General features: G+C 46.9%; 1 protein-coding gene across 1 annotated transcript; it reads left to right on the top strand.

Annotated features, from left to right (window-relative positions):
- Positions 1 to 11,233: 11,233 nt before the first annotated feature.
- LOC119290941 (probable carboxylesterase 17) lies at positions 11,234 to 12,780 on the top strand. Its single transcript, XM_037569621.1, has one exon. It carries the CDS (start codon positions 11,369 to 11,371, stop codon positions 12,443 to 12,445), a length of 1,077 nt encoding a protein of 358 aa, XP_037425518.1. The 5' UTR covers positions 11,234 to 11,368; the 3' UTR covers positions 12,446 to 12,780.
- Positions 12,781 to 14,058: the final 1,278 nt, after the last annotated feature.

Below are 14,058 nucleotides of genomic sequence, written 5' to 3'. Positions count from 1 at the left end.
TCCCTTTTGGTCATTTCATGACAAAGGGGGAGAAACTTGAGTTAGTCTTCAAGCGGGTCTATCTATATGGGCGTTTATTTTTTTGGTAAGTTGCAACTCTCGCTCTTCTGAAGTGTTTGTTGAATGAGTTGTAAACTTAAGTCCGATGGTGACCTGATACTTTTGCTCTGTTTTCTGCATGTTCTTTCCTCATATATCCTATGCACGCATGTTGAATTACATCAGTCACCATATTTCATCATGCATTTCAAATTCTTCATTCTATATATTAATTGTGTGTATGAATTACAAGATATAGGGGGAGATCTCCATCATTCTACTCTTCAAGTGTGCATTGCTTCAAAAGCAAATTCCTCACTATGCACATCTTCAGGGGGAGTTCTTCTATATCTTGCAAGTCAAATTCCTCAATATTGAGTACTCTCAATTCATATGTTTACCCTGTTGAAAACTTAACCTATATTGTCATCAATCACCAAAAAGGGGGAGATTGTAAGTGCATCTAGTGCCCCTTAGTGATTATGGTGTATTGAAGACTTATAGGTTAAGGGACTAATATGTTTGTGAGTGTACACAGCCTCTATAAGTCGATGAGGAGTTTTATATTTACAGTGAAAGTCGACCCCTAAAAATAAATGTCTTCGGCTGAAGACTTTGGTTCTCCTGAAGACTTTGAAAGTGAAGACATTGGTGTGACCTTGAAGACTTGGATATTCATGCGAGGATTATGAAGCGTGCAGACTTTTGTTTTCATAGTTTCGTTTTCTTATTCTTGAGTCATAGGAAACACCGTACTGTTAAAGGGGGTCGAGGTAATACTAAGGAAACTGATTTCCATGTGATGCTCATCCCAAAATCCTACACCTACCCAATCCTTCGAGTGAAGCCATTGAAAATCTCATATCAGTTCAGTCAATTTCTTTAGTGACAGAGACGAAGATCTTCTGGTCTCTGAGGAATTTATTCTGACTGAGGAGTTAGGAATTCGCCGGTGCAGATTGCCTACACAGTGAGGAACATGATAGCCCTGAGGAATTCGAACCTCAAATATCCGACCGTTGTTGTGCTACGCCCCAGCTGTCCTAAAATATCTACCCACCTAATGGTCATATCCTGGAAGGCATTTATGTCTTATCATGTCGGGCTGCTCCCTAGTCTATAAATAGCCGCTCCCTACAACTACTAGTTGGTTGGCTGCTCCGAGAGAAACAGACACTTGTCATTTGAGAGCATCCCATCCTCCGAGGACTTTGAGCGAAAATCATCAAGTGAGGAAAAACCAAATCCCAAACCCAAACACCTACGAACCCAAAGTGATTGAGCATCACTGAAGAGATTGTTCCTGCGTGGAACCGACGCTTGTTACCTTTGAGGACTGTGCATCCTCCAGACGGTTAGGTGTCATGGTGTGAGCATCCAAGAGGAATTGTGGATTACCGAGTGACCAAGTCTGTGAAGGTTTGGAAGTCACATGTGAAGACTTACCACTACTGTTGGGCGAGATTTTTGTGATCTTAGCTCAAGGAGAATATGGTGAGGACTGTGTGTCCGCGAGTTTAAATACTCAGTCGCTCCAACCAGACGTACAACTGTCACAACAGTTGGAACTGGTCGACCAAATCATTGTCTTCACCGAGCCTACTGGTTCTATTTCCTCAACCCTTTCATTTCCTTAGTTATGCGTTGATGAACCTGATCATTACTATTTGAAGACTTTGACTGAAGACTTTCTCTAATTCCTCAATCCTATTTCTTCAGTCAGTTTGTCTTCATCCTGCTTATCCTATGTTTACGCTTTCTGTACTCTGTGTTTTTTCTTTCATTTCATCATGAAGACTATGTTGTTGCTCTGTTATGCTTATAACTGAGTACTTATTCCGCTACAAGTAGTTCTTCACTTAGGAATTTCCTCACCCTCAAATTCCTCAGTAAAGAATTCAAAAAATCGCCTATTCACCCCCCCCCCCTCTAGTCGACATAACGCACTTTCAGAATCCTAAGAACTCAACGAGCATGAATTTGCTCATGTATCTATCCTTTGAGATTGCAACCCTACCTAGACCCAATACCTTACTTTTGCCTTTGTCAGCGTATCAGATGAGATGGAGATAAAGCAATGTCCATCAATAATTTCCTGCCACCGGTCATGTGATTTGTCCACTGTCGAGGACCCACTCAGTAGCTTTGGGTTGTTCATCCTGCAGATGACTTAGTGCAACTTACGAACCCATATACTTCATCAGTGAAGAATATGACATCAATTTCATCAGATTGAATTTCATCAATAGTACAACAGATATAGCTATACGAAGACGTGCGAAATGAGTAATTCATTTCTTCATGATTAGCTTGCGTCCATTCAAGCATATTCAGGTCTCCAGCAAATTCTTTAGACGATTAAGTTCATCTGGAGACCTGACCCTGCACTAGATATTAGTTCTTTTTCTTCACCACCTACATCTGGAGGGGTGGCAAAGAGTTCATCATTCTGCGAGCTCCATAAGAGAAAGGTGGCATTGAAGCCAGTGCACTTTGTTTCAGAAAAGAGGGGTTAGAGTAAGCATATTAATAAGCAGAGAAATTCTTCGAGAACTTATGAACATAATGATTTGAAGAATAATGCACATATTCACAGCCTTTAGACTTTCCCTGCGAAACAGAAGTGTTAGCACGTTGATGTTCATATGAGGATTTGGATCCACATGAGGAATTTGATCCAAATGAAGAATTTGGTCCATATGAATAATTTGATCCAGGGTTCCTATTCTTCATAGGTGGTATCATGAGGACATTCACCTGAAGACTTTCAAGGCACTTTTTGGGAACCTAGATTTTCTTCATAGGGGGACCGTTCCTGCAGTTAGTTCCAACATATCGAGCAAATACTTCACCATTCTGATTTTTGAACAGTTTATAGTTGGAGTCAAATGAGTCATCAGAAGAATATGAAGATTCACAAGTAAAGCCAAATAAAGTGGATGGATCTACAGGAGGTCCTTTCGCAGAAACCCATGAAGTTTTGGGATACTCCTCAGGTTTCCAGTAGGACCCATCAGCATTGAGTTTCCTCTCAAAGGAAATACCCTCTTTCCTAGGGTTCCTGTTCAAGATATGCTTTTTGAGCATATCACAAAGAGTCTGTTGCCCTTTAAGGCTTTTGTATATGCCTATCACATACAATTCCTTCAACCCTGCATTATCATCAGTAATACTTGTGGTATCCTCAGATGAGGAATTTGTGACCACAAAGATAGTTGAAGAATTTGTAGCAATAGAAGCATTTGAACTTTCAGGTGAAGAATTAGCAGATTCTCGCTCGATGCATTTCAAACATGGTGGAATGAATTCTTCCTGAGCGGAACTGGTCTGTTGAGCAAGCAATGAATCGTTTTCCTTGTGAAGATCTTCATAACTCACCCTCAACTTCTCAATATCTTGCTTTCTGTGAAGAAATTCATAAGAAAGCTTCTCATGCATGATCGGCTAAGAGAGAGTTATGATGACCCTGAAGATTATCAAACTTAAACTGAAGTCACTGAAGATTGTCAGTTTGAGTTTGATTCAATTCCTCACCCAACAGGTCATCGCTTTTGTCTAGTAGATTTTGAACCTTTTCCAAAGCCTTTTGTTTTTTATCAGCAATCTTACCAAGTTTGGAATAGCTAGGTTTGAGATTGTCATCAGATTCATCCTCACTAGACTCAAAGGGGGAATGTTTGAGTACCTTGGCACCTGTTGCCATGAAGCAATAGGTGGGAGCATAGTCATTGACGCTGTTGTCAGCAGTGTTGGGGAGGTCATTTTCTTCTGCATTGAAGATAGACTTGCTGATGTAAGTAATAGAGAGGGCTAGGCTCGCCACACCAGAGTCTGACTCCTCAGGTTCCTCCTCTTCCACATTTTCCTTAGATTCAGCTTCAGAGTCCATTTCCTTGCCAATAAATGCCTGAGCCTTTTTGTAACTGCTCTTCTTGTGAGATGATGACTTTGAAGATTTTGATGATGAGGACTTTGAAGATTTCTTCTTCTTCTTTGAGTCATTAGAACTGTCATCTTTGTACTTCATCTTCTTTGATTCCTTCTCCCACTGAGGACAATCGGACATGTAGTGACCATGTTTCTTGCATTTGTGGCAAATCCTCTTCTTGTAGTCACGCGATGAGGAATCATCACTTCTTGAAGATTTTCCAAAGCAACCACACCTTGAGAACTTATGGAATTTCCTCACGAGTATTGCCAGCTCCTGGCTCAGTTCTTCAGGATCACCAAGGCTGCTACCAGAATCTTCACCTTTAGATTTAGAGACTGCCTTGGCCTTCAGAGCAAGTGATCTTCCATCACTTGGCCCATAGAGGTCTCTCTTCTTAGCAAGCTGGAACTCATGAGTATTTAGCCTCTCGAGGATATCAGCAGGATCTAGTTTCTTGTAGTCTCTTCGTTTTTGAGTCATCAGTGCAAGAGTGTCGAATGAGGAATCAAGTGATCTCAGCAATTTCTTCACCGCCTCATGGTCGGTGATGTCAGTGGCACCGAGTGCTGGAAGCTCATTTGAGATGTCAGTGACGCGATCGAAGGTTTGCTGAACATTTTCATTGTCGAGTCTTTTGAAGCGATTGAAGAGATTGCAAAGAATGTCAACTCGGGAGTCACGTTGAGTGGAGACTCCTTCGTTGACCTTGGACAGCCTGTCCCAGATCAGCTTTGTTGTTTCCAAAGCACTCATTCTGCCGTACTATCCTTTGCTCAGATGGCCACTTATGATATCCCTTGAGAGTTGAGTTGCTTGAATCTCTTCACATCAGCAGCATTCACGGACCGAGTGACAAAGGGAACACCATACCATTTTCCACAACATACCATAGATCGTTATCAATTGCCTCAAGATGCATGCACATCTTATTCTTCCAGTAGGGGTAGTCTGTCCCATCAAAGGTAGGACACCTAGCTGAGACCTTGATCATTCCTGCAATTGACATAACTAAAACTCTAGGTGGTTAAACCAAAATCACACAGAACAAGGGAGTACCTTGCTCTGATACCAATTGAAAGTGCGTTATATTGACTAGAGGGGGGTGAATAGGCGATTTTTACAATTCATCACTGAGGAAATTCTAGGTGAAGAATTTCCTAAGCAACGACATACTAGCAGCGGAATAAGTACTCAGGTACAAGCATAACAAAGCAATAGCATAGTCATCATGATGAAATGAAAACAAGCACAAAGTACATGTAGCGTGAAAACAGGATAAGTGGGATGAAGACAATGTGACTGAAGAAATAGGATTGAGGAAAATAAAGAAACATTTCAAACAGTAATGATCAGGTTCATTAACACATGAATGAGGAAATGAAAGAGTTTAGGAAATAGAACCAGTGGCTTGGTGAAGATGATGATTTGGTAGACCAGTTCCAACTGTTCTGACAGTTGTACGTCTGGTTGGAGCAGCTGGGTATTTAAACCCAAGGACACACAGTCTCAGACACACAGCCCTCACCGTATTCTCCTTGAGCTAAAGTCATACAGACCTCGTCCAATCACTCGTGGTAAGTCTTCAGGTGACTTCCAAACCTTCACAGACTTGGTCACTCGGTGATCCATAATTCCTCTTGGATGCTCAGACCATGACGCCTAACCGTCTGGAGGATGCATAGTCCTCAAAGGAACAAGTGTTGGTTCCACACAGGAACAATCTCTTCAATGATGCTCAATCACTTTGGGTTGTAGGTGTTTGGGTTTTCGGTTTTCCTCACTTGATGATTTTCGCTCAAAGTCCTCGGAGGATGGGATGCTCTCAATGAAAAGTGTCAATTTCTCTTGGAGCAGCCAACCAGCTGGTGGTTGAGGGAGGAGGCTATTTATAGCCTAGGGAGCAGCTCGACATGATAAGACATAAATGCCCTTCAATTATATGACCGTTAGGTGGGTAGATATTTTGGGACAGCTGGCACGTAGCACAACAACGGTCGGATATTTGAGAATTAAATTCCTGAAGGCTATCATGTTCCTCACTTGTAGGCAATTCGCACTGGCGAATTCCTAACTCCTCAGTCAGAACAAATTCCTCAGAGACCTAAAGATCTTTGTCTCTGTCACTGAAGAAATTGACTTAATTGTATGAGATTTCCAATGGCTTCACTCAAAGGATTGGGTAGGTGTAGGATTTGAGTTGAGCATCACTTGGAAAGTGTTTCCTTAGTATTACCTCGACCCCCTTTAACGGTATGGTGTTTCCTATGACTCAAGAAAGAGAAAAGGAAACTATGAAAACAAAAGGCTTCACGCTTCATAGTCCTCGCATGAATATCCAAGTCTTCAAGGTCACACCAATTTCTTCACTTTCAAAGTCTTTAGGAGAACCAAAGTCTTCAGGTGAAAACATACATTTCTAGGGGTCGACTCTCATCATAGATATAAAACTCCTCATCGACTTATAGAGCTTGTGTACACTCACAAACACATTAGTCCCTTAACCTATAAGTCTTCAATACACCAAAATCACTAAGGGGCACTAGATGCATTTACACTTCTTGATCCTTTCACCCGCCACCAGTGTTGTCGGGCTAAGCATTGTACGACCCTCGGCTAGTTGAGCCTGCGTTGAGGCGGCATCTGTAGGCATGTCCTCTGAGGATTGCATGAAGAGAGACTTCTTGCAATCAACCTTAGGACATTCCTGCCCGGGCACATCATCCATCTCCTCATCTGCATGCTCATAGCCCAAATCATCTTGCTGACTCATCATTTTTCCGTCGTCATAGGCGCCGGTATTGAGGAACCGGAGAGGGTCCTCCTCCATCTCACCATTTGTTCTTTGTTCCACGGGGGCGATTATATCATCCACAATTGGACCCCCTTCCTAGCGTCGTTCGCCGCTCTCACCCATCACAAGATCAGGCGCTGGTAATTGCGTAGGCGGGGTGGTGTTCATACCTTCTTGCTAATGTGTGGTCATTGGTGTGCTCTCGGCCTCCTCTAGATGGAGAAGATTCTTCAGCCACAGCAGCATCCAACCCTTCCATTTTCCATGCTGCATCGGGGTCTCGTCGTCCTCTCCCCCGAGCTATACTGGAGGAGCCAAATCCTCGTGGCCCGCTTTGACACTCGATAAGGTAATCCTGAAGGTGCCAACGGGGTCGGTTGGCCGTGAAAGGTGCATTCCAAGGGTTTCATTATCACCGCCTTCTCCACATCCACCTTCTGGTCATTGATCATGTAGAGTATGGTGCATAGGGTCTCGTCGGTCTGTGAAGACATGTTTGTGGTGTAAGACATCTGAAGGTAACAAAAACAAAAGATTATAGATATGGTGGTGCGACGTGTAATTACCGTGAGGGCGTCGAGGTCAGCCAAAGTCGAAGGCCCGCCTAGCACGCCAGAGACAGAGAACAGGCTGTTTTGAGCGGCTGCGGGAGCAGGTACGCTTGCGAGAGCAGGTGATGGTGCGATGTTCACCGAGTTGCTCCCAGCCCCTTCTCCGCCACCATGTCCGGCCTCTTCCCCATCGCCATTATTGGTCATCTCCTTGTCTGGCCCCATGTCGTAATTGGCTGCCCCGCCGGCGTCCTCCTCATCATCATCTTCACTTATCCACCGAGTATAGTCATCCATGAAACTAGTCATGTGCAGGCAAGGGCGGAGCTTCATGAGGGCAGAATTGGGCCATGGCCCGCCGAGGATTCCCTATTTTTTTATACCTATGTTGCTTGATATCTCACAAAGCCCAGTCCACCGCAAGGACCAAGAGATAAAGCACCATCAAGGTCTACCCAAGCCTCAAAATGTCTCGAGCGAGCACACAGTAGGAGCAACAGCTGGCGACATCTTGCTTAGGCAGCGTCGCTGAGCCAGCCGCAGCCCCTCCGTGTGACCTCTTCTGTGATTTTTTTTTTCATTTAGTGTATAAACAAGATTGCCTTATAAGATAAAAGATGGGTATCTTGTGACTAACTTATTTGTTAACATAGAGACGAGTTTTACCGACAACAACATGTACTTAGTACTGACTAACGCCTAAGATATTTGTGCTTTTCTACAGCCTGACCCGCCCAGGTTTTTTTTGAATCTCCACCACTGTGAGCAGGTGCGACTTCAAACAACCATCCTCATTTGGGTCAAGGAAGACTCCTCCTTTTCATCTTCAACACGGACATACATTCTCTATCCGGTTATTTTCATACATGTCCTACACCGCCAATCTCAACCATCTTTCCACTCACCATCATGACCGCGTGCGCGGTAATAATAAGCAAAATGATTATGAAAACACATGCATACATCTAAGTCATACAAAAATGCAACATGACCTCCCCTTAGAATAGGACATATAGAGTTTGCCCGAAATTCACCGAAATGGGAATAAATCAACATTTCAGCAAAACATAGGCAACTCACGCACAATTCGGCGGCAACTCATGACACATTCACAATTTCCATCATATCGCCTGATTATGACATATCTCGCATGCACGCGCGCGCGCGCACACACACACACACACACACACACATTTCCAGTCTTCCAAAGCATAAATTTTTACTCACCTATCTTGAGATAGATCGAGCACAGCGATGAGGTCGGTGTCGCCACACACCTAGCTAGTGATCGAAAGTGGACAAAAATTACTTCTTTACATGGATAGATCTACTTAGGAAGGTAGATATGCCACTTCATTAAATGGGTAGATCTACCTAGCTAGTTGGGGAAGGAGATGGCTCTAACTAGTGGAGGGGGAAGGAAAAGTGAGGGGTTTGCATTAATGGAGGTGGTGTAGTTAGCTAGGGGCATTAAAGAGAAAGAAAGAGAGGTAGGAGAAGAAAGAGATAGAGTAATGGGGGGAGAAGCAAGTGAGGAAGAAGCAAAGTGAGGAAGAGAGGAGGGGGAGGAAGGGGAGGGAGAGAGATGGAAAAGCTGACTACTGCGCCTTAGCAGCAGCGCGGGCCAGTAGACGGCGTTATTGCTAAGACTTTAGCAGTAGAGCGTGCCTGCAGGCCGTGCTGCTGCTAAGTGGGGCCCGCCGTGTGACACAGTACAACTTTACTAGCAGCGGTGGATCTTCAACATGCGCTACTGCTAATGTTTTAGTAGTAGCGCGTTTCCTGCCAGTCGTGCTGCTACTACACATAGCCTGGTGGCTAAGGCATGGATCACATAGCAGTAGCGCATCTTGGCCTAACGGCGCTACTCCTAAAGTTATATTAGTAGCGCCCCTGTTAAACCAGCACTACTGTAAAGTAGCAGTAGCGCATTCCAAAAAGTCGCACTACTGATAAGCCTCCACATATAAGCTTTCTCCTAGTAGTGGTGCTTGACCCCTCGGCTTGGGTTATCAAGAACATCAACAAATGGGTGCAGTCTTTATTCTGGGAAGTGAAGGACAAGATTAACGGCGGAGAATGTCTCGTTGCCTGGTATACCATTTGTTGTCTGACTTGAGGTCTCAGCATTAAAACATGAGCTTACAAGTGCTCGCGCTACGCGTACATTGGGAGTGGCTGAGAAGATCTTACCCGGATAGGCCATGGTATGGACTACACATGATGGTGGACGAGCAAGCTTGAGGAGTTTTTGATAGCCTTGTCAAGATCACAATGGGAGAAGGATCGAAAGTGCTATTTTGGAAAGACCGTTGGATTCATGGAGTAGCTATCGCGGACATTACCCCTATGCTCCTACAGTTTGTTAGTACCAGAAACCATAACAGGAGAACTATCCAGCACGCGCTCATCGATAATGCATGGACGGATGATGTCCAGAGCGAGCTTTCCTTCATGGGCCACATGCAAGTCTACCAGCTCTGCCAAGCCATCGCCATGGCGGAGAGGGACATCGTGGTGCCGGACCCTTTTGATTGGCCTTGTGATGCGTCTGGGAAATACACTGCTAGTTCGGCATACAAGAGACTTTGCATGGGGCACATTCAGTTCACCACAACCGGCTGCATTTGGCAAAGTTGGGCTCCACTAAAATGCAAGATTTTCACGTGGTTGGCCAACTAGTATCATCTTTGGAAGTCCGGTCGTCATGCTCGTCATGGATTACGAGATGCCCCATCGCCTTGCTACACTTGACCATATCTTGGCCCTCTGCGGTTACGCAAGAGAAGTGTGGCATTCATGCTTTCATGCGCTGAGAATCAACATCCAAGCTCCATCCACGAAAGTAACATTCATAGACTGGTGGCTACACCAACGATTGTGTTTCAACGGGAAGATGTGAAGAGGGTTCGACTCCGTAACCATAGAAATTGCTTGGGCTCTTTGGAAACAACGTAATGCAAGTATGTTCAACAACACCTCGAGACATAAAACGGCGCCACAACTCAAGACAGAAATACTTGACGAGATTGATGAGTGGAAGAAGGCAGGTCTGGGCGGCATTGGTGCTTTAGAGCCTTCCGTGAGATAGTAGTCTTCATGTATCTAGGGTATAGGCGTGGGTGTGTTGGCTACCCTACGAGATGTTTGCATCCGTTAAGGCTTTTGTACATAACTTTCTACCTTCTATAGAAATAAGGTACGCCATTTGCGAACTCTCGGAAAAAGGAAGAAGAGTGTAGAGGGACGAGGCGTTTCTGCTTCCGGGCTCAGTTGCACCCGGGCTGGCGAAAAAAATCAAAACAAATACTAAAATATTAATAAAATCCATTTTTTGTGTGGTAGAAATTTAATGCGTGAGGTCTACTCCAAATTTCAACTCACTTGGACATCTGAGTAGCCCTCGACAAAAAAGACAAATCGGATTGAAACAGTGTGTGAACAGTAAACTTTTTTACGGACCCCTTTTTTTTTTTTTGCCGAGAACTGCTAAAATGTTCAAATGAGTTGAAATTTAAAACAGACCTCACACATTAAATTATCTACCTAAAAAGGAGGATTTTTTTGAATTTTTTTAGTATTTATTTTGATTTTGTTTTTGACCGGCAACACATGAGTCTGGGCATCGAGTTGGATTTCCGAGTGTAGAGGCTGGAACACGACTAGCTGATAGACGGCGTACAAAAGACCGAAGCGTCCCAAGTGTTCCTACACGGTGGACTTTTGCAGGGGTCGCTCACGAATGGATCATTTCACACACTTCGCCGTGTGCGCGAATCACCGTATACCCACCACCACCCCACTTGGCGAGTCCACTCGATCGCTCGGCAGCCAAAGCCAGCCCGACACCTGTCCCACCGCCCCCTCCCGGCTATAAAACCCGGCCACCGGCCAAGCTCCCCGGACAACGCTGCATAATTGTGTCCGCCGCCGGCTCCCGGGACACCACACAGCGCACAGACAACACAAGTCCTAGCACTCTCGTTGTCTCGCACCTGCCTGCCGGCTGCGCCGCTCGCGATCGAGCTAGGCCGACGCGCGCGCGAGGGCTTTTGCATGATAAGGAGGAGGATGGGGGCACTGCACGTCGGCGAGCCGCGGGTCAGCTTCCAGCAGCAGGTCGGCAAGAACGGCGGGGGCCACGGCGCCGTCGTGGAGGAGATACATGGGCTCATCCGCGTGTACAAGGACGGGCACGTGGAGCGCCTCCCGGCGATCCCCGACGTGCCCTGCACGTGGGGCTCGACGGCAGCCGCGAGCGGCGTCCTCGCGCGCGACGTGGCGGTCGACCGCGCCACGGGGGTGTGGGCGCGCCTGTACGCGCCGGCCTCCGCGGCGGGGAAGGTTCCCGTGGTGGTGTACTTCCACGGCGGCGGGTTCAGCGTCGGCTCCGCCGCGTGGAGCTGCTACCACGAGTTCGTCGCCCAGCTCCCCGCGCGGGCGGGCTGCGCCGTGATGTCCGTCGACTACCGCCTCGCGCCGGAGAACCGCCTGCCCGCCGCGTTCGACGACGGGCTCACGGCGCTGCGGTGGCTGCGGCAGCAGGCGAGCAGAAACACCGCCTCCGACGAGGTCTCGTGGTGGCGCAGCCGGTGCAGGTTCGACCGCGTGTTCCTCATGGGCGACAGCGCGGGCGCCGCCATCGCGTTCCACGTCGCGGCGCGGGTCGGGCAGGGCCAGCTGGGCGCTCTGGCCCCGCTCTCGGTCAAGGGGGCCGTACTGATCCAGCCCTTCTTCGGCGGGGAGGCCCGCACGGCGTCGGAGAAGAGCATGCCGCAGCCGCCAGGGTCGGCGCTGAACCTCTCCACCTCCGACAGCTACTGGCGCATGGCGCTCCCGGCCGGGGCCAGCCGCGACCACCCCTGGTGCAACCCCTTGGCCCGCGGCGCGCCCCGGCTGGAGACGCTGGCGCTGCCGCCCGTGCTGGTGTGCATCTCCGAGGCGGACATCCTGCGCGACCGGAACCTGGAGCTGTGCAGGGCGCTGCGCAAGGCCGGCAAGAGCGTGGAGCAGGCGACGTACGGCGGCGTGGGGCACGCCTTCCAGGTGCTCCACAACTGCCACCTGTCCCAGCCGCGCACGCAGGAGATGCTCGCGCACATCCGGGCCTTCGTCGGCGCCAGGTCCAGCTGACAGACACACACTCGTCCGCCGTGTCATGTCAGTGTCACCCGTCGATTATAATTACTTAATCCAGTCTAATCCACTACCAGTTCCAGGCTTTCAGAGTAGATACCGTGTAAGCAGTAGTAACTTGTGGTACTCGCCCAAGTGAAGGAAAAGACAAGAAAAGGGTCCAATGCCGAACTTGGATTGTTGTAGCTAGTGCTGTCGGAAAGCAAAAGTGTAGCGGAAAAATAATACTCCTACCACTACCACTACCACTCCATGTATGTACATCGTGTTGTTCATTGTATCCTTGCTTACAAAGGCGGATCAATATATATATTACTACTACTGCTTGTGTAGTTGTGTTGTTTAAATACTAACTCGGCTGATGGTGTTTGCATGATCAAGGAAACCCGAAAAGGCCCCGGGAACAAATCATTGTCTGCTTGTCTGGTGCTTTGCACTTTGCACCATCCCTTCTTTTCTATGTTTCCCGTCGCTGCTTTGGGAAGGTTCAGGCTTGCTTGCTCGATGATGGAGCCCGGGACTTGGCTAAGCGCAATCATCAGTCGGCTAGTAGATCTTAGGCTAGCACCTGGTAAGAACAGAATAGAATCTTGGGTACGTTTCCCGATGGGAGGCCGTCACATGACCCCCAACCGTGGCGCAACAACGCAAGTGCGGGTGCGTCCGGGTGCTAGTGCCGCTGCTGCAATGCATCAGACAGGCCGGCCGGTCGATCGCTGGACGGACGCATCATTCTTCCTGCGCTCGTGCTCTTGGATGCAAGCCTCAAGTGCATATGTTTTCTGCGGCTTGTAAATTGTAAGGCACGCAGCGTTGCAGCTGTATCATTGCTTCGTTGCCTGTCTCGCCAACCACATCATGGCGGCAGGCAAACAATTGCGTACAAGCAGGCTAACATCATGCGTGATCATCTCAAAGGAGACTCGGCAACACTGGCAAGTTTAGCCACAATGCATATGATAAGTCATTGCTTGGTCACTTGCGAAATGATAAATTGAGACCATGCATGTGCCGAGTGTTGTTTACAAGTTTTTTAATTCCTTACCATACACACTGAGAATTTACCCCCTATTCCGAAAAAGGTTGTGTTTTGGGAGTTGTTTGGTTGGTTCACAGAAAAAGTATAGGAAACATAGGGATAGGAATATCTATTTGGGTAGCACTATTTGTTGGGTTTAAAGGAATGAAACTAAGTGACGGGTAATCTCACTTTTAGAGAAAAAACACATAAATTTTACCATCAACTTGGACCTTTGTTTAGAATTGCTACGCACGAATTTGACTTAAAACGGGTCTTTATTGATAAAATAACATCCTAATTGTACTCTCGAAACAGACTTTTGTCCCCCTAGAGTGTTTTGAAGATTGTTGGACAAAACTGTTAGAAGGAAGAGAGAGATTTGGTGGAATTGTTCGTTATATTGCTTGAGCCTCGTGGGCATATATATATGAGTACAATGATCTACTTGAAGTACAAGACAAGCCAGAACAAATCCTAGTCTATCTCGTCTTTCCTAATAAACATTATACTCAACATCCCCCCGCAGTCATAACGGTAGCGACGCAGACGGTGAGACTGGAGAAGAATCCGAAGGCAAGCCGACGGACAC

The sequence above is a fragment of the Triticum dicoccoides genome, chromosome 4B (assembly GCF_002162155.2).
Source record: "Triticum dicoccoides isolate Atlit2015 ecotype Zavitan chromosome 4B, WEW_v2.0, whole genome shotgun sequence".
Lineage (NCBI taxonomy): Eukaryota > Viridiplantae > Streptophyta > Magnoliopsida > Poales > Poaceae > Triticum > Triticum dicoccoides.
Note: the sequence above shows the minus strand (reverse complement) of the source record. Positions and strands in the feature narration are given on the sequence as shown.